This window comes from Mesoplodon mirus (genome assembly GCF_964341445.2).
Source record: "Mesoplodon mirus genome assembly, chromosome: 15".
NCBI lineage: Eukaryota > Metazoa > Chordata > Mammalia > Artiodactyla > Ziphiidae > Mesoplodon > Mesoplodon mirus.
The window spans coordinates 58,266,366-58,293,528 of record NC_138991.1 but is presented as its reverse complement, the minus strand read 5'-3'; the positions used below and the strand labels follow the sequence as shown (position 1 = coordinate 58,293,528).

At 42.0% G+C, this 27,163-nt stretch overlaps 1 protein-coding gene across 2 annotated transcripts; it reads left to right on the top strand.

Annotated features, from left to right (window-relative positions):
• HAPSTR1 (HUWE1 associated protein modifying stress responses) lies at positions 1 to 27,058 on the top strand. Of its 2 annotated transcripts, XM_082644894.1 has the most exons (5): positions 1 to 327; positions 657 to 925; positions 1,538 to 1,618; positions 11,302 to 11,577; positions 23,809 to 27,058. In XM_082644894.1, the coding sequence occupies exons 2-5, from the start codon at positions 700 to 702 to the stop codon at positions 24,051 to 24,053; spliced, it is 828 nt and encodes a 275-aa protein (XP_082501020.1). In that variant the 5' UTR covers positions 1 to 327; positions 657 to 699; the 3' UTR covers positions 24,054 to 27,058. The 2 variants fall into 2 exon arrangements, with proteins under 2 accessions (XP_082501020.1, XP_082501019.1); XM_082644893.1 differs by having other exon boundaries at positions 1 to 925.
• The last annotated feature ends 105 nt before the right edge of the window (positions 27,059 to 27,163 follow it).

Genomic DNA, 27,163 nt, shown 5'->3' with positions numbered 1-27,163 from the left:
CCCCACCCCTCCCTCCTTAGGTTGGCTCGGACGCAACCACTGTCAGCTCCTCCCCCATCTTCACCCTTCCTTTCACTCCCTTCCCCTCGCCCTTTGGTTACGTCAGGCGGACACGCCGATGAGCCAATCACGGCGCTGTGTTTAGAGGCCGGCAAGCGGAACCGGTCGGATTGGACCAATAGGAGCCCTCGGATTCGGCGCGCCCCAACCGGGCAAGGGAGGCGGGACCGAGTGGGCGGTGCTTCTGCGTCAGCATGTGGGTGGGGACCAGCAGTGCAGAGGCGTTGACGACGGCGGTAGCGACTACGACGTTCCTCAGTCATCGGGGTAGGCTCGGCGGCGCCGGCAGGGCTGCGTGGACCGGTCGGCGGTGGCCCTAGGGAGGCCGCGGCGCCATGGCGAGGCGGTAGACGTGCTCAGGCCGGCGAGGCGAGAGGCGCCGGTGTTCATCCGGTCCGCAGCACCCTTCGGCAGGGGCCTGGGGTGGGGAGGACCGGGGCGGGGGTCGTCGCGGGCAACGCGGGGCCGCGGGGCGGGGCTCGCAGGCCGTCGGGGTGCAGGAGGCCTGGGCCGCCGCGAGGAGCCGCCGCAGGCCGCTGGGCTCCGCCGCCGGGCCGCTTGACGACGACGCTCCCGCGGGGGCCCCGCCTGAGCAGGACGCGGCCGCGGCGGCTGCGAGGCCGCGGGAGGCCGCGGAGGATGGAGGAGCGGAAGGAGGAGGGCGAGGCCGAGATCCAGGAGCACGGGCCCGAGCACTGGTTCTCGAAGTGGGAGCGGCAGTGCCTGGCCGAGGCCGAGCAGGACGAGCAGTTGCCCCCTGAGCTGCAGGAGGAGGCGGCGGCGGCCGCGCAGCCCGAGCACAAACAGCAGAAGCTGTGGCACCTCTTCCAGAACTCGGCCACCGCCGTGGCCCAGCTCTACAAAGGTGAGGGCCGCCGCCGCCGCCATTTTGCGCCGCCGCCCCCGCCTCGCGCCCGGCCGTCGGCGGAGAGCCCGGGGGGCGGTTGGCTGGGCTCCGGGTCGCAACGCGGCCCCACCGCCCCCTCCCCGCAAGATGGCGCCGCGGGAGGCGGGCCCTCGGGAGGCGGTCGGGGGCCGGCGCGGGGGGCGGCCGGGCTTGGGGCCGCCCGGGGGGCCCTCCCGCTCCTGGGGCCGGGCCGCTGGGTGCCCCCGGGCCGGGGAGGGCAGGGGAGGAGCCCCCGTTCACAAAATGGCGAAGGGAGGCGGCCCGGGGGCCCTATTGTGCCGGAGCCGGCCTCGGGGCGGGGACTGCGAAGGGGTGCCTCCCTCTGCCGCGCCTCTGCCCCGGCTGCGCCCGGGGGCCCCGCGGCTCCCCCTCCGGCTCCGCCGCGATCCCCTTCTTGCCCGCTCCCCACCTAGCGCGGGATCCCGGAACCCTTGAACAAAATGGCGAAACCTAATATGGCCGTTGGAGTGATTGACGCCCAAATAACATTGCTTTTTCATTTTCTTTTCTTGTCTTTGTGTGTTTCTTTCTCCTTTTTTGTTTTTCCCCCTTCCTTTCGTCGTTTTTCAGACCGAGTGTGTCAGCAGCCAGGACTTTCTCTCTGGGTTCCCTTCCAAAATGCAGCCACTGCCGTCACCAACCTTTACAAAGGTAAGGACAACTTTGCTGCATTGCCGGTTAAGGGGAAGGGCGGCCTGCGTCAGGGTTTAATTCCTGCGTTCTTTAGTGCATTGGCCACCTTGACCTGGAGGTATCTCCCGAGTGTTTTCTGCTTCTGAATCCAGCCACTAACTCTCAGTACCTTGCAACTTGAGAATTCTGGCGGTGTGATGTTATATCTAGACAACGGGTTCTCAGCCGGGGGCGTTTGGTTCCCTCACCCATGGCGATATTTGACAATGTCTGGGGCACTCCAGAGTGTCATCACTGAGAGGAGGCCGCTAACTGTCCTCGGTGCACGAGACAGCCTCCCCACCCCCCCAAATGGCAGTAGTGCCGAGGATGAGAGGCCCAGAGCTCCAGACCGTGAGATGTGCTTCTTAGGCACCCAGGGAAGAGGAGTGTCTCGCACAGAGGTGGGAGGGACAGCTTGTTTGTGGAAAAGCACCTCTTGGAATAGGTTTTCTTGAGTTAGGCAATTTCGAGCATGATGGTGGCACAGCATAATTTAAGTGCGTCGAAAACTAGCTAATTGGAGTAATCTGTACGCATATTATTAACATGCAGGTATTTGATGGAGTTGCTCTTCTCTACAACTCCATCAAATATTTGCCTTCCAAGCTACTTTCTGCCTGACCGTACATTGTTGGCAGGAAATCTGATCAGTTTGAGTTGATATCAAGATTTGTGTTTCGTGGCAGTGCTTTTCTGCAGTTAATCCCCGCCCCCCATGTGAAGATATGTGAGTAAATGTTCTTGCCCATCGTGTTCTCTCAGCAACAGTGGGTTTAGATTTTGTGCTTTATTTGTTTTGAAGATTTGGAAATTTGGGTTTGATTTTTGGCAAGGTTTCTGTGGGAAAAGGATTTGAATTTGAGTGTTAATTTTAGTAAAAATGTAATTTAAATAAATGCTTTTAAACTGCTAGAAGCTGTTGATAATTGCAGTAGAGCTTTGTGTTTTTCAGAATTATCTAAATAGGTTGAAACAGGCTGTGGAGTGACTTGATTCTCAGATTCTTATCTGCATGAGAGTGAGCAAATTAAGATAGCATTCTTTAGGGGACAAAATCCCTTATTTTGGATTTCCTTGGTAGACCTTGCAGTTTTTTGGGATGGTAATTTGAGAACGTAAACTGAACCTGGTGAATAGAATGTTAATTTCAGGGAATGAGGAACTAATAGTCTAGGCTTACTGAGAAAAGGGAAACCTAATGAAATGGTGCCCCAGTGGTCAGCTTTGATTTTATGTAGCTGAACTGAGTTCCTTAAATTTTGACTCTAACATTCATTACTGCTTGAGGGTTTTAACATTCTCAGGAATGGCTCTTGGTTTCACCCAGACAGGGAATTTTGAAATAATACTTGAAACTCATATTTTTGGAAAACTCTGCATTCTTGGACTAAAATTTACATATAGTAAAATCACCGTTTTAAGGTGTATGGCGTGAATTTAACAAACATACATTGTTAGTAAATGGAATATATCTGTTCCCCACCACCACCCCGGGCAACCGCTGATCTGATTTCTGTATATATGGTTTTTGTGTTTCCACAATGTAATAAATAGAACTTTATAGTAGGTAGCCTTTTGTGTTTGGGTTCTTCTATCCACTTTTCATAATGTTTCTGAGATTGATCCATTCAGTTCACATTGCAGGTATTAATAAATAGTTCAGTGCTATTCTTTTTTTTTTCTGACTAGTGCTGTGGTGTGTGGAGGTATCACGGTTTATCCATTCAGGTTTTGCAATTATTTTTTGCTTTAAGGGGAAGGCAACACATATTTTTAGTCCGTCTGTGTGCCGGGCTCTTCGACTAGGCCGTAGAAAAATATGAATGTTCTCTGACTTCTCAGTTTTTGGTGCTGTTGTGCGCTCCTGGAATGCATCTCTTTAGGACTGTAGCTGACGGTTTTCTTTAGTGTTAATTCTTCATATAAAAAAGTGGACTCAGAAGCTGAACTCTGAAATAATCCCTAATTTGATTTCTTGATTTGAAAATGCTTCTTATAATGTATTAGTTTTCTTTATTCAGAAAATGTAATGAAAGACATTAAATTTCTTTTTAAATAAACATGAAGTTCTTGCATTATGGCAAAGCTGGATTGTCAGTACAACCTTAGTTTTATTTTGTGTCCTATTTCTGTAAAATGGAATATATCCCCTTTTACCTGAGGAATGGTTAATTGTGGTTTGTGGAATTTGGTAGTATAGCAACATTATTCTGTTCCTAGCTGACTGTGGATAAGCTCTGCAGATCCTCTCATTCTTCCTCCTTTTCGGGGTGTGGTCTTTAGAGAGCAAGAATGCAGCTGTAGGAATAATTGGGCACCTTAAATAGAACCAATAAAATTAGCAAGGTAGTGTCACAGTGCTTGCAGCTGTAAGTAGTGGTAAATTTAGAGTGTTCACAGTTCTTATTCAGTGTCTAAATGTAATTTATGGGGGCGGGGATGGGGGTAGTTTTTGGAGGATCCTTGTAAATGGGCAATGCTCTTGCAGTTTGTATGATTAAGCACTTATCTGACAAGCTAAAGATGGCTCATTTTGCCTCACCCAGCCTGGGGAGAGGTTGGTACTTTTACCAGCTTCCTGATAACACCTAAGATGAGCACATAGGAAGGTCAGAATTGTAAAAGTCTACAAGAGGGCCCCTTTTGATTGCCTGTGGCGTTTTGAAACATTGAACGATGCAGTTGGTTTGGTTGAAGGTGGCTGGAGACTTGGAGGAGAGTGAATTGGGGTGTCCTCAGTGTGGGCAGAATTCGGCAAAATGGAGTTCCTTCTACTCCACATAGTAAGTTTAGTCAGACATTGGCATCCTTTTTTGGAAGGGAAGAAAATTCTGATGGCTGGTTTTTGTTTTTACTTTGCTTTGATAACTCTAAAGGAAGTAATGTTTGTTCAATATTCAGTGGTGTTGTGTCCCTTGGCTTAGTACGTTTTTTGATGTCTGCAGCAAAGGGAGTGAAGTTATTGAGGTGGTTTTAACTAGCTTGGTTGATGCTTATCTGAAAAACGCTTTGTCAAGCTCATCTCTTTCTGCCTCTTAAATCCACCTCCCATTTCCTTGGGTGACTGGTTTCAACCTCTCTCCTGATTCCTCATTAGGAAAATAATTCTAAATTCCTTCTACTGTGTGGGGTTACTTGCTCAGTAGAGGCTAGCCGTCCTTTGGAGTCTTGTGGTCAGCGGAGGTGGGCGCTGGGGCCCTGCTTGGTCTGCAGCAGCTGCCTGGGAGCCAGTGCTCACCCACATCCCCCAGAGCCACTTCTCACTGCTTCTCTCATTGTCATTTCCCTCAACTTTGTAGTGTTTTTCTTTTTTGATTTTTGTTTTATGTTAAGCTCCAATTTTTTGTTGTTTTATGCTAAGCTCCTCTGCATTTTAAAACTGTCTGAAACTTTAGTTGCATACCGACTTCTCCCACGTATGTTAAGAGCTTTCTTCTGATACTGTTTATGTTAAAGATGTTTCTGGTTTTCTCCTTGAACAGCATTTGCCCCAAGGTGTGACTCCAGCAGTACTTGGAGAAGGCCAGCAGCATCATTATCATGGAGTCGTCTGATAGATTGTTCTAGTTCAGATTTTAGACTGTTACTTTTACTTAGTTGTATGGTCCTGGAGACAGATAATGGAACAAAAAATACTTCACTATTGTAAGCCTTCATTTTCTCAATTGGAAGTAGGAGTAAGTACGCACAACTTAGAGTGCAGGCTCTTAGTGTGTCATGCAGTGAGTCTTCAAGCATGGACTGTGTTGGTGGTCAGGTTCTGTTTTTCAGATGATGTTTTTGGCTATGGGCAGTGCTTAAGATGAAGGGAAGAAATTCTTATTATTTTTTGTCTTTTTTTAAATTTCTGTCGGAATAACCTTTGTGGTGTGTCTTCATGTTTCCCTGAAAGGACTGAAAGTAAATAGCATTGACAGGAGAAAAATAGTGTGATGCCCTTTAAAGTCCTTATTTTTGAGACATCTTGATGCCAGATCCTCTTTATAGTGTGTAGTCACTTCATTGTGGCCTTCTTGGGCTTCTCTGTGAACTGAAAGTGAATGGAACATACTGAAAATTTGTGGATGAGTGATTGGTGTATAAACAGCTGGTCAGAGAAAGCATGTTCTACCTGGAGGCAAATAATGAAATTTCAGCTTATGTTTTGGCTTTCTGGGGTTGGTTTGTGACTCCTGCTGCAGAAAACTATTGAACTTTGAGAGTGTTCAAAAAACCTTAGTATGGATTGCAGTTGAATACCCTCAGTTTTATTTTACTAAGCAGCAGCCTCAGTCATTACTAATAAATACCATTTATAGATTTCTTGTGAATTTTTATAGAAGACGGTCAGTTTCTGATGTGGAACTTCTCTGTAAAAGGATGTTTTGGCTGCAAATAGCAGAAAACACAAGTCAGGCTGGACGTGGATTGGCTGCTCTCTGCCTTGAAGCCTGAAGGTGGGCTTGATTGAATCCAGTGGCTCAGGCCTCCCTGCTCTGCAGCTCTCTGTACTCCATGTGTGGGCCTGCACATACCAGCTTTGTCATTAGGCTAGTTTCAGTGTGTTGGCAGCTCACACCTCACATCTTAGGGTCACTCACGGAAGGTTAGAAGAGCCCAGAAGCTTCTTTCCCAGGAGCTACCAGTAAATGACTTCTGTCCCTGGGCCAGAATTGGGTCACATGGTTATTCAGAACCAGTATCGTAGCCACAGTTTTGGGGTTATGCAGGTTTGTTTGGGACTAAATCACAAGTTTCACCACTTGAGCAAATGTGGAGGAAGCTTTTCTTCAGAGCTATCCAAACAAAAACTTGGGAGTACCTTTAGGAAAGGGAGGACCAGGACTGGATGGTAGGGAACCGTGGCCACTCTGATCCTTCCCTGGTTCCTGCTGTTTGTATGTGCTAGATGAAGATTTAAGTCAGTGTGTAAGTTACCTAGAAGTTCGTGTGTTTATCTTTGGATACCACTTTCTTAAAGAAGATAGAAGTTATTTCCTTAAATCAATTGAAAAATGGGCTTCCCTGGTGGTCCAGTGGCTAAGACTCTGCACTCCCAATGCAGGGGGTCCTGGTTCAATCTCCGGTCAGGGAATTAGATCCCATGTACAGCAACTAAGAGTTAGCATGCTGCATCTAAAGATCCCGCATGCCACAGTGAAGATCCCACGTGCCTCAACTAAGATCCGACACTGCCAAATAAAATATAAATAAATAAGTAAATATTTAAAAAAACAGTTGAAAAGCAGTTTTATTTTGGTCATGATTCATATCTTCTCCTTTTTTTAAAATTTATTATTATTATTTTTGGCTGCTTTGGGTCTTCGTTGCTGTGTGCAGGCTTTCTCTGGTTGCAGCGCGCGGGGGCTACTCTTCGTTGCGGTGCGTGGGCTTCTCGTTGTGGTGGCTTCTCTTGTTGCGGAGCACAGGCTCTAGGCGTGCGGGCTTCAGTAGTTGTGGCATGTGGGCTCAGTAGTTGTGGTGGATGGGCTTAGTTGCTCTGCGACATGTGGGATTTTCCCGGACCAGGGCTCGAACCCGTGTCTCCTGCATTGGCAGGCCGATTCTTAACCACTGCGCCACCAGGAAAGTCCCTAGATATTTGTTTCTAATTAAACAGTTAAAATACATATTTTTTCCTACAGCATACTAGTTGGTTAGTGCAGATTGAGTTCTAAGTTCAAATGTTGTGTAGTTACTAGTATTCCTTGGAAATGTACCCTGATCTAGCAGTGTGATTTTCTGGTTTGTAGATCCTCTAAGGAGAATGGGAGATGACTTCTCTATTGTTGAGGAAGAAATCGATTGTAGAAAGAACTTTTGCTGTTTAGTAACTTTTTAGGGCAAGGCCCTTTGAGCCTCAGTTCCAATTCCTTGTTTATGAAATTGAGATATCTGCTTTGGCTAACTCACATAAGGTTTCTGAGTATCAAAAAACTATAGATAGTGAAATCTGATCGTGTTTGTTTCATGTAAGAAAGTTCTGCATTTGGTCTTCCTTTCAGAAATCAATATGGTTCTTTGCCTACTGCCCCTTGCCAGCAGTGGGAAAATGAGACTAATAAAAATCCCTTGAATTCAATTTCAGGTATTTATATAAAAACAGTTTTAAAAAAATAGGAAACATAGATGTCTACTATGAGTTGTATGAATCAGTTTATTTCTTGAATAAGGAAATGAATGTGTTGTGATTAAAGGTTAGATTGACATTTTGATGCCCTTGGGCTTTGCCTAACCTTCGAGATCATGGCCGTTTTCCACAGTGGCTTTGGCATCAGTAAAAGTGTTGGACACAAGACTGTCCCCACAGTTTTCTGTGCTCTGCATTTCTAGAATTTGGGTGTCTAATTGGAAGGTTCAGGAGTATTCAAAGCAGTCTTTGGCAGAGAGCCTTCTGGAGGCCATCTTTGTACGTTTATTATTTTACTGGACACTAAATTAACCAGTGATTAAAATCTAGTCTGGTCATTCCTAAGATTCTTCAATAAGCATTTAGATCTCTTCTACTTAGTGCAAGATGTGATAGGAGGGTTTTATTTTCAACCAAGTAACTCTTTAAAGTTCTCAAACATAAGAACTATATTTTAAACTATGTTTTAGTGTCAATATGAGATTCTCTGTTTAAGGAAATAACTGAGATTGGATTAATCTGGGCGGTAAAGTAATTGGATTTGGCTTTCAGGATATGTTAATGGTATAAGACCAAATTATGCCCAGACAGTGCAAAAGCATGTATGTACCCGAAGACCTTAAATGTTAAATCTGCTTTTCTCCTCCTGTACTTCTTAGTCTGTAAAAGTCTGTTTACAAAATGCTTGATTTTTAGCGTGTTCTTGGTTGGTTGTGTTGTTGAGACTTGTGCAGAATTTTTGAGGTGAAATGACTGGTCAGTTGCATACATTTTAAAAGAGGTTCACAACTACTTATATAACTGCCTTCCTTCTAAAGTATGACTATTGAGTTTTCCAACTTTGTTCAACTCTGTGATTAAAGCATCAGCCTGTTGCCGATCTGACTTTTGGGCTTTCCTTGTGTCCTCAATCAAAACAAATCAAAGCTCTTTCCTCCCAGGATTGTCAGGGTTTTTTTTGTTTGTTTTTTTAACTGCCTCATCTGGTTCCTTCCCTTTGGCTCTTGAGTTTTGTATCAAGTTCAGCTTTTCTTATTTGCTGTCTGGTTTGCTAGGTGTACATTTACATGCCTGCTTCATCTTACTTTGCACTATCCATGCTTGCTTCAAACTTGTTTCTTGTACCCCTTTCAACTTTTTTTCCTCTCTCTATACTTCCAATTCTGGACCTGCGTCCATTTGGTTCTCGAAAAATAAAATTTCCTGAGTCATTCTTTTTGGAAACAAACTTCTCTGGTTAAGAGCTTGATTTTAACAGCTCTCTTCGGTAGGGCAGCTTTGTAGAAACCTAGTTCCTTGTAGATCCATAACAGTGGACGGTTATCCTCCTCTCTGTGGTCCCATGGGATGGGCTTAGTTTACTCAATGATTTGATTTCTCTTAAAATGCTTCCAGCTCTTTCAGAATCACTTAAGGTCTACATATAACTTTACAAGGTCATCTTAGAGATTATGCATCCTTTAAGGTTGGCTTCATCTAAGTCTTTAAGACTAAGAGATGGGAAAGCGCTGTATTAGCCTCTTAAATGCTATTTACCTTTGAAATGGGGTTCTTGTTTTGTTTATGATGAAATGAGAAATCAGAACACATTGATTCACATTGTAACTTGGGCATTCTAGTAGTGAGACACTGGTGCTTCATTCATGAGTAGCTTTTTCTTTTAGACGCATTTATGTATTTATTTATTTATTTATTTTGGTTGCGCCGGGTCTTAGCTGTGGCAGGCGGGCTCCTTAGCTGTGGCATGCGAACTCTTAGTTGAGGCATGCACGTGGGATCTAGTTCCCTGATCAGGGATCAAACCCTGGGCCCCCTGCATTGGAAGGCGGTGTCTTATTAACCACTGCGCCACCAGGGAAGTCCCACGAGTAGCTTTTATTTGTAAAATTAGAAAGTTGTGATGGAGTTTAATATTTAAGAGTACTCCTGTGGGTAACTTCTTTCATTTTTTTTTTAACTTTTTAGCAATAAGAACTGATCATCTAAGGAATAGGCCTTGTTGTAAAGTTCTGTTTGTGCTGCCCTTTTGCCATCTTTTTTTTTTTTTTTTTTTTTTGCGGTACGTGGGCCTCTCACTGTTGTGGCCTCTCCCGTTGTGGAGCACAGGCTCCGGACGCACAGGCTCAGCGGCCATGGCTCACGGGCCTAGCCGCTCGGCGGCATGCGGGATCTTCCCAGACCGGGGCACGAACCCGTGTCCCCTGCATCGGCAGGCGGACTCTCAACCACTGCGCCACCAGGGAAGCCCTGCCATCTTTTTTAATAATGCAAATTCATGCAGCTTGGGAGCCTCTGTGATGTCTGGATTATTGTCTTTCTGGGACACAGGTCTTCATTCACTGGTTTGTTTATCCTTTCAGCATCTACTTTAGATGTCGCAGACAATTAAAATCCAGGTCAGGAAAAGTAATAGAGGAATGATGATATATTGGTGATTTTCCTGCTAGCACAGCAGCTCAACTAAAAATAAATTGCAGTGACTTAAGTTTCCAGGTATTGATATTGTTTTCAACCGTGTAAAGCCACTAAAGGGGCAGGCATCATTTTATTGAAAATCTGGGTTCAGTATGTACAGGGGGCAGTATCTACAGGGAGAATAGGAGACCAGTCTGAGAGATTTTAAGACAGGGTCTTTTGGAAATGGTTATAAGTTACAGAAAACTGTTGGGAACTGGAAGCAGATTGAAAACGTGCCTGGGAAAATGAATGAAGCTTCTTGTTTCCACAGTGCTGTTTGGCTTTGTTGAGCAGTCAGTCAGAATTAATTTTCCCTTATTATTTCTAAAATGTTTGCTGCTGCTTTTAGTGTGTTTCCAGTTCTTGGTGCTGAACCTGTCCGTAGGAGTACACCTCCGAAATGACATGGTACATGCAAAGTGAGCACCGCCTGAGTGATTTGTTGTGTATAGTCATCTGGTGAATGATGTGAATGCTCCTGTTTAGAACTCCTGAGAATTCCTTCTTTTCTCAAAGCTTAGTGGTTAAGAACCACAGACTCTGGAACAAAAATTCCAGCTCTTGAATACTGTGGTAGAGTTACTCAGTGTCTGTCTGCTCAGTTGCAATGAGGGGACAGTAGCAGTGCTCTCAAGGTATTCGTGTACCTTTTTTCTCAGGGGAAGCTGGGTATAGTACCAATAAGCATTTAATAATTCACCTATTCACACACAAAAAACAATTCACCTATTGTTAGCATTACTAAATAAACTAGCTCGAGGAAATAGCATTATTAAAATGTAATGTTTCGGTTAACAATAAGTAGTCCCTCTGTTTTTTATCTATTGAGTTTTTTTTTTAAAGAACAAGGCAGAAGCTCTAGGATTATGTGATGTGTTTACTGAATTTAGAACATTATGATTAGGTGTCAGGTATGATATTTTAAACATGAATGAAGTTCAGTTTAATAGATTACTGATAGACTTAAAGAGCCCCGTACTTCATGTTATTCATTTTGGTGAACTTGTAAAATGGTGTTTTTCTTTAGGAGAGAGAATGCAGCTTGGCTCTACTGATCATCATGTATCTTCTTCTTCTTCTTTTTTCCTAACAGAAAGTGTGGATACCCATCAGCGAAGTTTTGATATTGGAATTCAAATTGGCTATCAGCGACGCAATAAGGATGTGTTGGCTTGGGTTAAAAAGCGCAGAAGAACTATTCGTAGAGAAGATTTGATCAGCTTCCTGTGTGGAAAAGTTCCTCCACCGCGAAACTCTAGAGCTCCCCCAAGACTGACTGTAGTGTCCCCTAACCGAGCTACTTCAACGGAAACTAGCTCATCTGTAGAGACTGATTTGCAACCCTTCCGGGAAGCCATAGCTCTGCATGGTAAAGCCGTTTAAACATATTTCTTTGGAAAAATGGTTAAGAGTGTGCCTGTGGACCCAATTTCACATTTAGGTTTAGGTCCAGATATATTGTCTGTTTTGTGTCTATTCTAGTTACTACTTGCTCTAGAAATGTTTAAATAGAATGTAAGCTAAGAACTTATATGGGCAATTTTTGAATGTTAGCCAGCCTATCCTAAAAAAATGTTTTTAGAAAGTTAGTTTGAGCTGATTGGTGTTACAATAACAGCATTTTTTGCAACATTGATTAGAATTTATTGCTTTACACACTTATACTGTACATGTTTCCTTACTCTTCTGAGTCAAAGAGGAAGTTCTTGTGTCTTAAGAATTCTATTGCATTTGTAATTACCTGGAGAGCCTAGTCAGTTATGGACAAGTGAGGCACATAACTGTTGGGCTAGTTCTCATGGGAACTCCCTTTGACACCTTAAGTTATTGAGTGTGCCTGTAGAACCTGAGCGTTGATGGCCCAAGAGGGAGTGGACAGATGTAAGGATAATTAAATTGACTTTCCTTATGTCTGTTGTCCCTTAGGGCCTTGCTTTGATAGTCAGGACTGTTAGAGAACAGGTCCATCACCATCTCCCCAGGCCAGACCTGCCATAAAAAGACATTCTTGGCTGAGGGGTTTAAGTATTATTCGAGAAGCCTGGGGTATGTAGTCAGTAAGTTTGTTGTTGCTTGTTCTCTAATACAGGCTTCCAGATAGAACTGGGAGAGGTACTTATAGGACATTCAATACTGCTGTAAAAATAAAACAACAAAATAATAAGACTTGGTTGAAGCCAAGATGAAAACATGGATTGTACAAGTGACTAAACAGATAGAAGTAATTAGTGAGTTAGGTCATGAGTCCTGTTAAAAGTTAACATATTTCTGAGCCATAGTGTAGGTCATCTAAAATAAAATAACCTGGTGATAAAAACTGGTATGTATACAAAGGGCTTCTATATCATCGAAACTATAATACTTCAGAGATTCTTGTTCTCTTTGGCAAACATTGATTCTTTATCTAAAACCCCATTCAGAACATGGGAGTTGGGAAAAGTGTTGTTTTTTTTCCCCTCCTGATTGTGAGTTTGTTTACGATAAGTTAAAAACACAAAAGCATTTTATTGCAAGAAAGTCCATGATGTATGGATGCAGTACGTAAGACTGCTTGCTGTTTCTAATACAGTGGAATAGTTGATGCTGTCAGAAGTTTGAAACTCAGGCAAAATAGAGATTGATCTGTTCCTACTGAACTAGAGTTTCACATCTTTTACCATTGTTTGAAAAAAATTACTAGAAGTGTACATAGTTTGTCAGATTAATTTTAGTGCATGGTAGTATTTGATGTAGTTGTGTTTTCCTTAAGCATTTTGATTTCCTTTGTCATCAAGTGGATTTATGATTCATTCCATATTTCTCTTGTTAAAGTGTCTTTTTTTCTGTATTATACTCTACTATAGAAGGTAGTTTTAAGAAACATAAATGCCACTCTTGTTATAAAATCTTAATGCAGTTGTATACATTGTAAAAAGGGCAAGCCAGCAGCCCTCCCCGCTGCAACTACTATATTCTCCAAATCCCATTACATTTTCTTAAATTGAGTTTATTCAACTTGTGATTTATTATTTTACTGAACTTTGGGAGTTTTAGTGGTGATGTAGATTTAGGAAGGTACTATTTATAATTTTGACTTACGTTTAAATTGTGAGGGTTTAAAAAAGTTTAATTATAAAGCTATAGAAAAATAACCTTTCCCTTCAATAAACTTACGAAGTAGTGCCAATCCAGAATACATTGGATTCCTAGGGTTCATAAACTGAATTCATGTAGTTAAAACATGAAGTTGCTATGCAGTAATAGGGCCCCTTGAAAAGAGTACACAGAAACAAATTGTATACTGAGTTTTGTGTTCTATTGGTTTTAGAGGACATAGCTGTGTTGGGAATGCTAGTCTGACTTGAGTATTTTTAGTAATTTGAATGATTTCTAATAATAGGGCATTGTTAACTAAATTGTAAAGCAGATTAATGACTAACTTTGTAACCAGGTGTCCTCATGATCTGATATATTGAATAGCTGTAAATTGAAGTCAAAACTGTTCAGATCTTTTAAAATATATTTGGGGGCTTCCCTGGTGGCTCAGTAGTTGAGAGTCCGCCTGCCGATGCAGGGGACATGGGTTCGTGCCCCGGTCTGGGAGGATCCCACATGCCACGGAGCGGCTGGGCCCGTGAGCCATGGCCACTGAGCCTGCGCGTCCGGAGCCTGTGCTCCGCGGTGGGAGAGGCCACGGCAGTGAGAGGCCCGCGTACCACTAAAAAATAAAAAATATTTGGAAATTCATCTTAATTAGGGTACATACTGGTCAGAATTTGGTTTTGCATAGAACTTGCTTAGCCAGATCTATGGAATGTGAGGTCAAATTGAAGTTCTTGGGGTTCTACGTTGGAGGGAGAGTCTAAATTCATGAAGTTTTGGGGTGCCAGGGGGAGACAGGAAAAGAATTGGTATACTGAGGCTGACTTAAGTTTATAATCAAAGCAAACGTTAGTGTAGGAGTCACATGATTTATTCTTATCCGTAAACAACCTCACGTCCTTAAAAGAGGACAGTTACCCCTGTAATTTTTTCTTTTTTTCTTTATCGGCTCCTAAATTCTCACTTCCACCAAATGCCACCCATATGTGCTTAAAATATGTTCCTTATATGAAGACAGATGGCAAGATATAAGATAATTGTAGAGTTTTTCATGTAGACAGTGAGGGTGTGATAAGATCCTTTGATCAGTACCCTCATGAGCCTTAGACTTAAGTATTGCAATTAAAAGCACATCAATTAATGATTATCAAACAGTTTCAATCAGAATTGTCAACTAATGGTTATGGAGGTTTAAGGAATATAATCCAGTGCTTTATTTTGGCACTTGTTTGCAACATATGTTGTTTATTTTCTGTGTAACATGATATCTCCTCATCTGGATGTTAAAACTCAACAGAGAAATCAGAGAAATGCGTATGCATGTGCTAAGTTGATTTCTGTTCTTTCCTTATTCATCCTTGTCTTAAAATAAGAACATTATCGAAAATTTACTGAGAACTGGATTAATAGCTGGCACCTTGTTTTTATGTAAACAAATTTCAGATAGACCAAAAATCATCTGGACCATTTTGTGGTTCCCTGCCTGCCTTTCTGATTATTCCTCTTAGTCATCCTTTCTCTTCTAGAGACTTTTCTTGTCTTCTCTTTAGGCTACTTTGACCTCCGACCTTTCAGTGACTTAGGTTACATTCCCCAGGATTTAGCCCTTAGCCACCTTTTCCTGCAATCTCTTTAAGGGCCACTTCAGTCTTAATTTCCAAAATTGGTCCTTATAGTTTAGACCCTGTCTCCTGACTGCTAAACACGTATGCCCCATTGTCCCCTGGTGGACATCTCCACCAGGGTGTCCTGCAGGCGTTCAGAGCGGACTCATCTTTCCAGCCTCAACAACGGCAAAAACAGATCTTTTCTTCACCTTGCCACTCAGCAGATGCGTACGTGGCAGATTCTGTGCAGTTTCTAGGGAATATATGGTTGAATAGGGTGCTTCCTTTTCTGTTGAGGCCAATGCATACTTGGATAATTTATTTTGATGTCATATGTAAGGTGTTCTGGGGTCAGACAAGGACATTTCACAGTGCGACCTGGCCATGGGTTCAGAGAAGGCTATTCTGGAGGAGGTGAGTTCTGGGCGCTTGGAATAATCTTCCTGCTCTTGCTTCCCAGTCCTGAGTTGACCCATTCACCAGTCCATCTTTTCTGGGACCACTGGAGTGATCTTTCTGATCTTGTTGCTTCACTGAAAAATAACCTTTGTATCCCTGTGTCCTCTAGGGTGAAGTCTGAACTGAGCACAACATTGTAAGGCCCTTGTGATTTGATCTGACCTTGGGTCAGATATCATAGCTGTACTGTGTAATCTTTTGAATACCTTCATGCTCTTTTCTAAGCTTTTCCTTCTGCCTGTTCATCCCTTCAGACTGATCGATCATCTGTGACGAAGCTTTCCTTCAGTTCTCCCCATTTTCTCCAACCTTCCCTGAGCTGGGTATCTGCTCTCCCCTTTTGCTTTGCTTCCGTAGCTATCCCTTCCCATAGACAGGGGCTACAGTGGTGCAGGGGCCGTGTCTTGGAGCTTCTGGCTTTAACAGAACCTGGCATAGATGTGTTCTCAGCTTAACACAGGGGTTCAGAGGTCTGCTAAGTCAACACAGTTGGGGCAGAGAACCTTTCCAAAGAGTTGAGGCTTACAGATCCCCAGGTGACTGCAGGATGAGGAGGGTGAGGAGAATGGAGAACAGAGCGGGTGTATATTAGGAGTGCTGCAAAGTCAGCTCTTCACACTGGACAGCTGAGTCTTGGAGTGGGGCCTGAGGGTGATGTACCTTTAGAGCAGTTCTTTCAGTGTTTACTTCACCTCAGCATCCTGCTGAGGAGGGTCTCATTTAAAACTACTATTTCCCCTGGATTATTGCCGTCTTATTGATGAAGGAGGCTTATTTGGCTAAAATAGACCAGGTCAGTAAATGGTAGAACAGATATTCCAGATCTGTCTGGCTCCCCAATTCAGTACCTCTACATGGGTACATTGGGGTTTCTTTCCTTCCTCCCTTTAGTAGGGCTGGTGGGTGGCGTGGGAAAGGTCTCTAGGCTTATTTTTCTTCCCTAAAGACATCAGACTGTATACATAAGTTTGGTATTTCTTGCTGGGGTTTTTCCCCATAAGTGAATCTGGATAAGTAGGCTTGAAGATGAATGGCTTTTGACCTGTATTTCTGGTTCATTTTAGCAGGAAGAGTATTTAGGCTTTGTACTTAGGCTGCGTTCCCAGCATGACCTTGGGCAAGATGGCTAACCTCTCCAAGGCAGTCTCCTCTGTGAAAAGGAGATACATAAAGTGAGAAGCAAAGTACCCACCCTTCAACAAAGTGTTCTTTGCCTTGAGAGAAAGAGGACTTCTGGTTAGTTCTCAGTCCTGAGTGCCTTCTTTGCCTCTGGATGGCATTACTGCAAAAACAGACCTGGAGGTCAGGTGGCCTTTGAGGATAGTTTTTCTCCCTTTTCAGGAAGGGTGGCTTTTTAAATTGCAGATAATCATTCCAGAGGAAGGGATAATTTAAAACATAGTGTTAACTACCTACTTACATTGCTTGCTAAGATCTTGAGCTTCTTTTATGTTGGTATAAACTGGTGAAGTTGGTGATGTTCTCTCTGTCTACTGGGTGGAGAGATTCTGAGCTGACTTGCCCAAGCTAGTGCTGTGTCTAGAAAGCCTTAGATTGAAATCTGGTTTCCTCATTTTGAGTTCTGTTTGTCATCATAGGGATTAGGTAAAAAGGGTCCAGAGCTAGAATGGGGCACATATGTGGAAGATAGAGACCTCGATGGGAGGAGGAAGCCAGATGCCAAGTCAGACTTCACTCGTTTGCTAACTTTATTAAAAACCTGCTCTCACTCAGTCATTTCATAGGTGGACTTCGTAGGTTTTTGGCCCTGGTTCAGACTGTTCCATAAAAATTGGAGACGCTTGGTTTTATTGGTAGTTCTAAAAGTCATTTTGATGGCATTCTTGACTGTAGTACAGGGAACTAAAACCCCATTGGGACTGGGTTGACCCTCTGTAAAATTCATCAGTTCACACAGGGTCTGGGTGTTAAACTAGTCACTGCTGGGAGCCATTGCTGTCATTGGCATTTGGCTTTAAGGTATCTCCTTGCTCAAGTTCAAGTTCCTTTTGTGTTTAAACAACAAAAGGTAAAAAAAGACAGTGGGCTACTACACTTGTAAGTACTGAAAGGGTCTTAAGCAAATGCAGGCAGTCTAGCCTTTAATATGATATTGGAGAATTTCCCCTGAAAAAGGAAAGTAACAAAAGAAAAGGTGTTTTGTTTTGTTTTGTTTTGTTTGTCTTTTTCAGAAAACACTGTGTGTGTTAAAAGATAGTTTTTTTTAGCTAGGGTTAAAGTCTGAAGCTTTTTAGTCTGGAAACGTGTGTGTGTGTGCGCGCGTGCGTGTGTGTTTGGCTGGCTGTGGTGTTATGAGTTCTGATTTCTGCAAATCCTTCTGTGGAAGGTGCGGTCATTTAAAAATGCAAGTGTATCTTGCATTCTGTAGCCTTTCCTATTGCCCAACATTTACTGAATACAGTAAACAGCCAAGCATTCTATTTTATTAGAGGCTAGTGATAGGGGCAGGTGATACAAAGATGAATCACATAATCTCTCAAGGAGTTTCTAGCCCAATAGAATTGTATTATTAGACAGTTTGAAGCGTAATCCCAGCCAATCAGATTGAGGCACAGTGCCATCACTTTAGGAGTTAATAGGCTCTATATCTATATCTGGCCTCTCTTTTGTCTAACAAAGTCTTTTTCTGGCATATGTGGTGATCCTTAGTCTCTTAAATCATTAAATTGCTTGACAAGATTCTTGGATCTGGAGAGACTGGGTATAGGGCCATATAAGAAAAATGCATTCATTTGATGCCATATTCAGGGGTGTAAGGTCAGGTAGGAATTTTTACTTAGAAAAAAATGTAAGGCAGATTCCGAATTTGTCATAAAATGGATCCCTTCTTCTAGAGTTTTGGAAAGCTGTGATTTGAGGCAGTATGGACCAATAGGATTTTCTTGCTCCTTCGAGCCACAGGTTTTGTAGCTTTTGTTTTGTCAGAACATTTTGTCAGAACATTCTTTGGCCTGTGTGTAGTAGAGAAGTTACCAAATTTTGGTGAGTACAAATCTTCCTGATAAAATTGAGATCTGTACATTTAAGAAGAAATTTGATTATTTATGCTTGGTTCTGTGTCTCTCCCCTTTTCTATCACTCTTCATTCCTTCCGTTGATAAAGCTAAATATATAGAAACAAACATTGACAGCCACACAGATACTTAGGTTAAGTGCTTTTAACCCGATGGTACAGTATGAAAGAAACTTCTTGGCAATTTTCTGTTGTAGAGAATTGATTAGAACTGACCTGTGGGGGATTTATATCCAGCCACCTGTCAGAATCCCTTGTCCTCCTCTTGCCCACACTCCTAGCACAAAGTGCGGAACACAGTAGATTCTTAATAAATGCTTGTTGAATGTTGCATTCTGCATCTTCTTGAAATAACAGAACTGTCAATAGTCATTTAACAGTAAAATGTTTTAAAAACTTATTTGGAAATTAAGATGTAAGAGATTAATGCACCAAAAGCAAATCTCATCTCTTAATTGCTTAAGCTTGATTATTTCAAGTAATCTTTAATGGAAACTCTTGTGAAGGCTGGAATTTTTAAATTATACCCTTTGTTCAGACCAGCCTTGAAGAACAAGAACAATTAAGGCAATTAAGATAGCATTAAATTTTTGATGAAAAGTTGGCATTTTCTGTATATTAAGATTAGATATTAGCTACTGAAGTTTCTGTGGGTAGGACTTAACTAAAGCTTCCAACATTAATAATACAAAACTGTTACGAATTTGCAGTAAAATTTTCTTGGACATTTTTTTCATTGAGGTGAAGAAGTCCATGTAGCCATGCCTCAAAGCCAGTTTACTCACCTAGTACTTCCTTAATAATCCATTGGTAGTTTAACATTTAAGTTTTATTTTTTTTCACTAGTTTTCTGATTTATAAATACTACTTTCTTGGGAAATTTGAAAATTTCCAAAAAGTAAAAAATTCAGTATCTTGTTTTCTCACTATACAGAGATAACTGCAGTTAAATGTTTGGTGCATTTTCTTCCAGTCTTTTTTTTCAATGTATAAATATTAAAATTATTTCATAGTTGAGATCATGCATATATGGTACTGTATCTTGCTTTTTTCATTTTAACGTCGTGAGCATTTTTCCCATGGCATTAAAACTGTCTTTGAAAAATTGAAAGCATTTTGGGCTGTCAGCATAACTGAAAATGTTTTCTTGGTGTGACACATGTATCTTTGTAATTGGTTTGATTTAGTGTGCTTTACTTCAATAAAAGTTCAGTATTACAATTTACAGATTGGGGTGGGGAGTGGTATCTACTTCAAATTACCCAAATTTTCCTAGTAGAATTCACTTTTCCAGGATTGAACTCCTCCCCTGGTGCACTTAAAACCACGACATTTACACACAAGTGCTTGCTTGCTTAAAACCTCAGAATACAACTTTGTGCAAAGGGAGTGTATGTCTATTTGAATAGTGCAATTCATTTCAAATGCAAGAATGCCTGTTTCTTAGGGTTTCCAGTCAGAATGTTAATCACTTTGTCCAAGTTGCGGGGATTTCACATCCCCCTTCTGCCGGAGATGAGAGAGCTGGTTGGCGCAGACCTGCAGAGGGTCCTGGACCTGTGCTGAGTGGAACCACAGTAAACAGTCTGCCTTGTCTCCTCCAGGGCGAGTCTCAGAAAGGGTAGAGGCGGCCTCTAGGCCACTTCCAGGGCTGCCGGATGGAGGAAGGGAGGCTGGCTGGGCTCTGCATTTGCTCTTCCTGTGTGACCTAACTATGTGCTGGTAAACTGGAATTACATGTAATTAATTCTGAAAACAGGATTTTCTTATGACCCTAAGCATGACCTTGGTATGAAAATAATAGTTCTGTGCTACTTTTTAACAATTTGCCATGTAACCTAGATTCCTATAACTTGGACTGTAACTTTGTTTTAGCTCATGTGGGAGCTTTCTTTTCAAAGTATGATTAAATCCTCCTGATCTTTTTCCCACCCCTGCACTAATCCTTTAAAATGAATGCAGAAACTTTTAAAACTGATAAGTTTATCTTGTATTAAGCAATGGAGACTTTTCTGTCTAATCATACTACTTGTTCTACTGCTTTTTGTCAATTGATATTCCCATAGCCCTTTTGAAAAAGTGTGTTTTTGGTAGAAATTAAGTTGTATGCCCTTGGGCCATACAACTTAGTTTTTAGTTCTGAAGCATGTTTAGATTCTCTGTACTTGTATAGGCCTGATTGTTCATGTGGCTTAGCTAAGGTTTCCTAAAGCATCTTCTAGTAGCTGTCATTGGTTTATAAAATAAAATTTGGGTTGTTGAAAATATATATTTTTTGGTTGTTAATCTTAATTTTTTTTGACACTTGTGAAAAGTCTTTTGGGGGAAGATTAGATAGTTAAACTTTGAAAAGAATTTTCACTGCTGAGAGTAGATAATAATAAATAGGTAATGTTGCACATTGTGATTTTGCTTTAGCTGTCAAACTAAGCCCAGAGTCACACACCCAACAGAAAAAAGATTGTGGTTTTCTGGAAGTTACTGGGGAATTTTCAAATTGACCAAATTGATGTTTAATCTCTCTTCTTTTTTTATGGAGGATAGCAGTTGAAGGATTTGCTTGAGGTACCTCTTCACTTCTGATGGAGCGTTTTGAGCCTTGGGTGTTAAACATACAGCTACGTGGCTCCTACATTAACAAGAGGGGCATTGGAGCAGGGTTTGTTGAGTTCTTTTTTGGGTATCAAATGCTTAGGGGATCCTGAGTTTAATTACTGAAGTAGCCCGCTTTATTGCTGAGGGCCCACATTTTGCAGCATAATTACCGTAGAATCTCCTGCATTATGAAACAGGTACGAAGAGGTGGTCTCAAGTACGCAGACACCTTTCAGTATGTTACAGGCTGCGAGATTAGGAAAAAAGGCACAGCTCTCCCCTCAAGGAGTTTACAGTCTTGGTGGAGAACTTAGAAAAAGAAAAAACCAAACCCAGCAAGTTCGGAATAATTGAGTTTTAACTTCATGGCAAAGATTTAAGTGAAGAGAGCCACCTGGGTATTTATTTCCTGGCATTGGAGAGGTGAATAAACATCAACAGCTTTGGATTTCAGAGTGACGGGTAGGGCTCTGAAGCGTTCTGTTATGTGCCAGGCACTGTGTTCATGAGACAGATGTAAAGACACAGTGTCTATAGGAAGAGATGAGCAATGGTGCTGTGCTATGTGAAATCAGCCTGAGGCGTTTCTTTCCCTTCTTTTTAACTTTTAATAAAGTTGTGTGGGCTGGGGAAGAAGCAGCATGGTTTTTTTCTGAAGATGTTTGGTTTGAGAGGGCCAACAGGCAGTTAGAAATATGGATGGGCCCTTGATCTCAGGAAAAATGTCTGCTCCTGTGGCACGGATGTGGAAAATGATGCCTGTGGGTAAGCTAAGAGGGCAAGGCTCTCACCTGGGTGACATCAGCCTGTGAGGGGCAGAAGAGAAGCCTGCAAAGACCAGTGAGGAAGGAGCAGGCAGGCTGGAGAACAGCAAAGAGGAGAGTTTCAAAGGAGAGGGAGGAGAACCAGGAAAGTAGCCCCAGACTGGGAGGCGGTGCTGGAGGAACTAGGGCCTCAGGCAGTGAGGAGCAGATGTTGGGAGGCAGGTGCAGCCCGGGCCATTTTTAGGAACTGCAGATGAGTTGATATTGGCAGTGCATGATTATTAAGCCTTAGGATGGGAGTGAAGAGGGCAGAAGGGAGAGAGTTAGCTTTAGCTGTCCAGAGACAGAGCTGCGAGGCAGGCCGGGCCCTAGATCCTGAGGCTGAAATAATTTAGGCCCGAAGAGGTGGGTAGCATAACATGAGTAGGAATTTAGATTCTGTTTGAGTCTTGGGTCCCAGCTCTTGCTTACTAGCTCTGTGACCTTGAGTGCCTTACTCAACCATTTAACCTTGGCTTTTCATCTGCAAAAAAGGAGATAACAAATATCATAGGCTTAGCTTGAGGATGAAATTAAAAAGTGCTTATTAATACAGTGCCTGACATAGGAAGTATCCCAGTATTCGTGCTTTTATTTATTTTTAATAGTCACTAGCCTTGGAAAGGAGTGAGATCAGATTTCCTCTGGCGGAAGGGAGAGAAGAATGCATCTTCTACAGGGAGAGCAGTGAGGGGACTGGTTGGTTCCTAGTGTAGGGAGTTGAGAGCAGTTTAGAAAGGAGGTGTGGACTGCAGAACTTGATCAGCGTATATGGGAGGTGGTTGAGGCCAAGGGTTTGGGAATGTTCACAGTATTTGTAGAGTGAGAACAATGTCAAAGGGAATTCAATAGCTTCGGTGTGGTAGGAAGCAGAGAATCCTTTTTCAACTTAATGTTCAAATTTAAAGTACGTTTATGGAGTAAATGAGAATGGGCCCCTACGAAACCAACCTCTCTAAGCTTACTCTAAGGTACAAGTCCTATTCTTGGGAAACACTGATTACACTAGATCATACCAGTTTAGTCAAGCACTAACAAAATCTATATATGAGGCTAGGATAGCCCAAGGGGGAATCCGTAAGAAGGAAGATCCACAGGCAGTGATGTCAGGTTATTAAATTTAATGCTGTGGTTTGTTTTCAGGCCTCTCTCATGCCTTTCACAGGTGTATCCTGAACATTTAGAAGCAGAACATACATTGGTCTCCTTTAACTGTTCAGGGGTCTAAGGAATGAGTGTCCGACCATGAGTGCTGGAATACTCTGGATTTAGTAACTCTTAACCTTGAAGGCAAGACAGCAGGATTTTTTACACCACCCTTGTTCTCCCGCCTCCCAAAGGATTAGAGATGATGCTGAGTGAGGCTGCCCTAAGGGGTATCTACCAAGTATAGTATAGTCCAGACCTTGGGGTGATCATATAGCCTGATTTGTCCAGAGCAGAATCACTTTGTATTTGATGTCCCAGGATCATTTTTAATAGTGACCCTTTTTCATGTTCAGTAGTGTACTGTTTTAGATGCTAAATTAAAAAGTTGCCTTATCTATAGAAATGTCAGAATAAGCCCACTCAGGCCTGCAAGTGACTGCATGCTCCCCTGTTTGCACACACACACAGCACAGGGATCTATTGGAACGGTGACTTTGGATAACCAAAATGTTCTCCTGTTTAAAGCAAGCACCTCCTTCCTCAGCTCTAAGTTACATGTAGTCCGTACCTAGTAGAGTAGACGGCAGGATTTCATAATGGAGTCGAACACCTAGCACGGTGCCTGCCGCATAAAAAGCTTCCAGTAATTGGTAGTAACCGATATTGTAAATATTGGTAGTATTACCAGCGAACATCTGTGTCAAAGCCAGATGATTCGTTCTTCCAGGAAAAAACTGCTGCCTGGTGACCCCCCTTGCAAGGAAAATAGGCAGACATCCTTTGACACCATGACGACGTTGAAAGTAAAGTTGGGTTGCTTTCAAGAGGGTTAAATAATCGAGCAACTCTAAAACCTTTTTTCTTCTTCCTAGGTCTTAGTGGTGCAATGGCTAGTATAAGCGTGCGTTCGAGTACCCCAGGCTCTCCTACACATGTAAGCAGTGGATCGAATGCTAGTCGAAGGAGAAATGGACTCCATGATGTCGATTTGAACACTTTCATATCAGAAGAAATGGCACTCCACTTGGACAATGGTGGAACTAGAAAGCGTACCTCAGCCCAGTGTGGCGATGTCATTACAGACTCACCAACCCATAAACGCAACAGAATGATCTAAACTGCAAACATTTTCACACCCACCATGCTGCTTGAAAGCCACTTGATCCTCAACATATACTATAATTGCAAAGGAAACATGAGGCCATCTTCCCTTGTTCACTGTTTTAAGACAAGTGAATTCTATAGTGGTTGCCATAAAAGGAAGTTCTAGGTATTAACAGTAGATGACTCTTGTAACTATGGCTTTCTTAAAACTATAGTCCTAGCAGAGGACATCAGATATCGTGTAGTCGTTAGCAAGATCATCATAGGCAAACATATATCCGTTTCAAGGCTAAAAGTGACCTTAACTATATTTATTCTCAAAGGGAAAGGAAGTATCAGATGTTTATTTGGTTATAGAACGCTTTTTTTGGGGGGGGGGCTCCATTTCCTGCTGTGTTGAGTATTTTGCTTCAACAGTATTGCCAGGTTCCTAAAATTGTCTAAAACACGTGATTTGGCTTCCTCGTCAAATCGCCAGGCTTCCTTTTTTTTTTTTTTTTTTCTTTTTTGCGGTACGCGGGCCTCTCACTGCTGTGGCCTCTCCCGCTGCGGAGCACAGGCTCCAGATGCGCAGGCTCAGCGGCCATGGCTCACAGGCCCAGCCGCTCCACGACACGTGGGATCCTCCCGGACCAGGGCACGAACCCGCGTCCCCTGCATCAGCAGATGTACTCCCAACCACTGCGCCACCAGGGAAGCCCCAGGCTTCCATTTTTGCAGCAGCACTGTACCATGCACCTGGTTTCTCTCTAGTAACAGTGTGCAACTTCTGATTATTGAGCTGTGCCCTATTTTTAGCTTTCAAAGCAGTTTCTAATTCTGGTGATTGTGTGATGTGAAGAGGTGCTATGATGATCATGCAATTAATACTTAATATCGAATCAATACACAACTTTATTGGATTCACTTTGTGTGTGTTAGTGCTCTAAAAGTAGCAATATTATTAAATTGCCCCCAGATTAACCTTGTAGGATTAAAATACTCATTTTTAAGACAAGTACTACTTCCCATGCAGGGTACTGTCCTTATGGTAAATGTAAACATGTAGACTGCATTCATGGTGACCTAAAGTAGAGAGGTCATGAACTTTATGGGCTTCCTTTTTGGTTCAGTATTAGAGCAAGATGGATGGTGGGACGGTAGGTATTCTAGTCTGTTATATTCTGTTTAACATTTTTCATGAATGTTCTACTTTGTGCAGTTTCCATTGCAATGGGTGGAAGATAAAGGTCTTTTATCTGCTAATAATGTGATCACACCTTAAACAGCAAAACCCAACTCTCCAATCCCTCTCCTATAAAATGCAGTTTGGAATCTCATTCTGGAAAAGATGGAATCGCATGGAGGTTCTCTAGTTGTTAGGTAGACTTAAATAAAAGTTCTCAATAGATTCCTCTTTTGAGTAAATATAAGACCTCTTGTACCTACAATGTTTTAGAGCATGTTTCATCTTCATTTTTAATATCTTGAACTGAATGGTAGTCTTTTTTTAGATGAAGAACTGATGTCAGCCTGCCAGGTACTGTAATTTATTCTATCATGTTATTATAAATGTATCAAGTAGGACAGTGAAAATGTTTCCTTGCAAACTTGTAGCTCAGTATCAGTTACTTTCTGTTCTTATCCTTAAAAGACCATTGCAAATCAGTGTAAGGGTTTTTCCAGTAATTACTCACAGCACTTTGTTAAAGTTTGCAATTTCTTCAGCCATTTAATCTTTCTGTGAAGAAACTTTGCTAAGTTAACCATAATATTCATTGACTGGGTGGGATGTGAATGTAATGTGTGAACTGAAGAAGTTCTGTATTCACTATAGATACAGCCCTTATTTGAAAAAAGTCAATTCCATACTAAACCTAGGAATGAAAGTGAGGCATTTCTAAATTTTTGCAAAAGTAGATCATTTTTTTTGTTTGAATATGATAGGAAGAATTATAGCAATGTATCATTTTACCGGAAACGGGTGAGCCTATGTATTACGAATACTTTCAGGCTTCCTTTGGAATACATCAAGAAATGAATCTGGAGTTATCTTTGTTTTTCTATCGTTGTAAATTTAGATTCTGGAATTGGGTTTGGTGGTGTGAAGCGTTGCTCACAAGCAGCCAGAACTCTTCCTAAAGGATTTTGAGGCTGAGGAACACATATTTAATCTCCCCTTTATGCCTTGGTTCTAGTTCCTCTTTCCAAGTTAGTAACAACAAAAAAAATTTTTTTTTGGTGGTTTTTGTTTTAGTTGGTGCTCTGAAGCTTAATCTCAATACCCTTTACTCTCGATTGTCAAATTTTGATAAAACATGTGCCATTTTCTTTGGTAAGAGAAAGCAGTTCTTCACGTCTGCCAGAACACAAGTTATATATCTTATTGGCTCCATTAAGCTTTTTGAAAACTTTAGCATTTGTTACTTTTTTCCATTGCATTGAATTCTAAATGCTCTGTCACCCAGCAGTAACTCTTCCCCCCATCTCCGTCCCGTTGCTCTCCTGTACCACCCGAGCACAGAATAAACCAAGACCTAGGAGTAGAAAGGGAAATGATTTCTCTTAGGAAAACTTAGTTCTGACTGCTAGATTTTTGCAGCCTTTCTTTGTGCCATTTTAGATGCAAAACAAATCATAGAAGATTGCATATTTGTGTGATACTTTTTAATAATTTTTTTTTTCAGTCTCTTGAGAACAGTGTAGGCTGACAGTTTACTTTGGGGGAACAGAACCTCTTTTCATCTTAAGCTAGATTTTCTGATTCTTTTAGACGTCATAGCTCATGAGTTCTGTTCCTGTTACCCTAACTTGGCATGAGTGGGTTGAGTTATCCTTAAACTGCAGTGTTCTGAGCATGGCTGAAGCATTAAAAACTTAAGTATATAATGTTTGGTATTTTATAGAGCAAAATTAATGGAAAGCATTTGGCTGAATCTAAAGACCTGCAGTCAAATTCTTCAATGTGGTTTACCCAACTGGAGTAGTGGTACACACCTTAAATCATTCAATGAATAAATAATTTTAAAAAATGAAAAACTATGGGGCTTGTCTGCAGTTTTGTTTTGGTCATCACATCTGAACAACTCTGACATAATCAAATGAAGTTCAGGCTTAAAAAATAACTAGCCGAAATATTTTTCC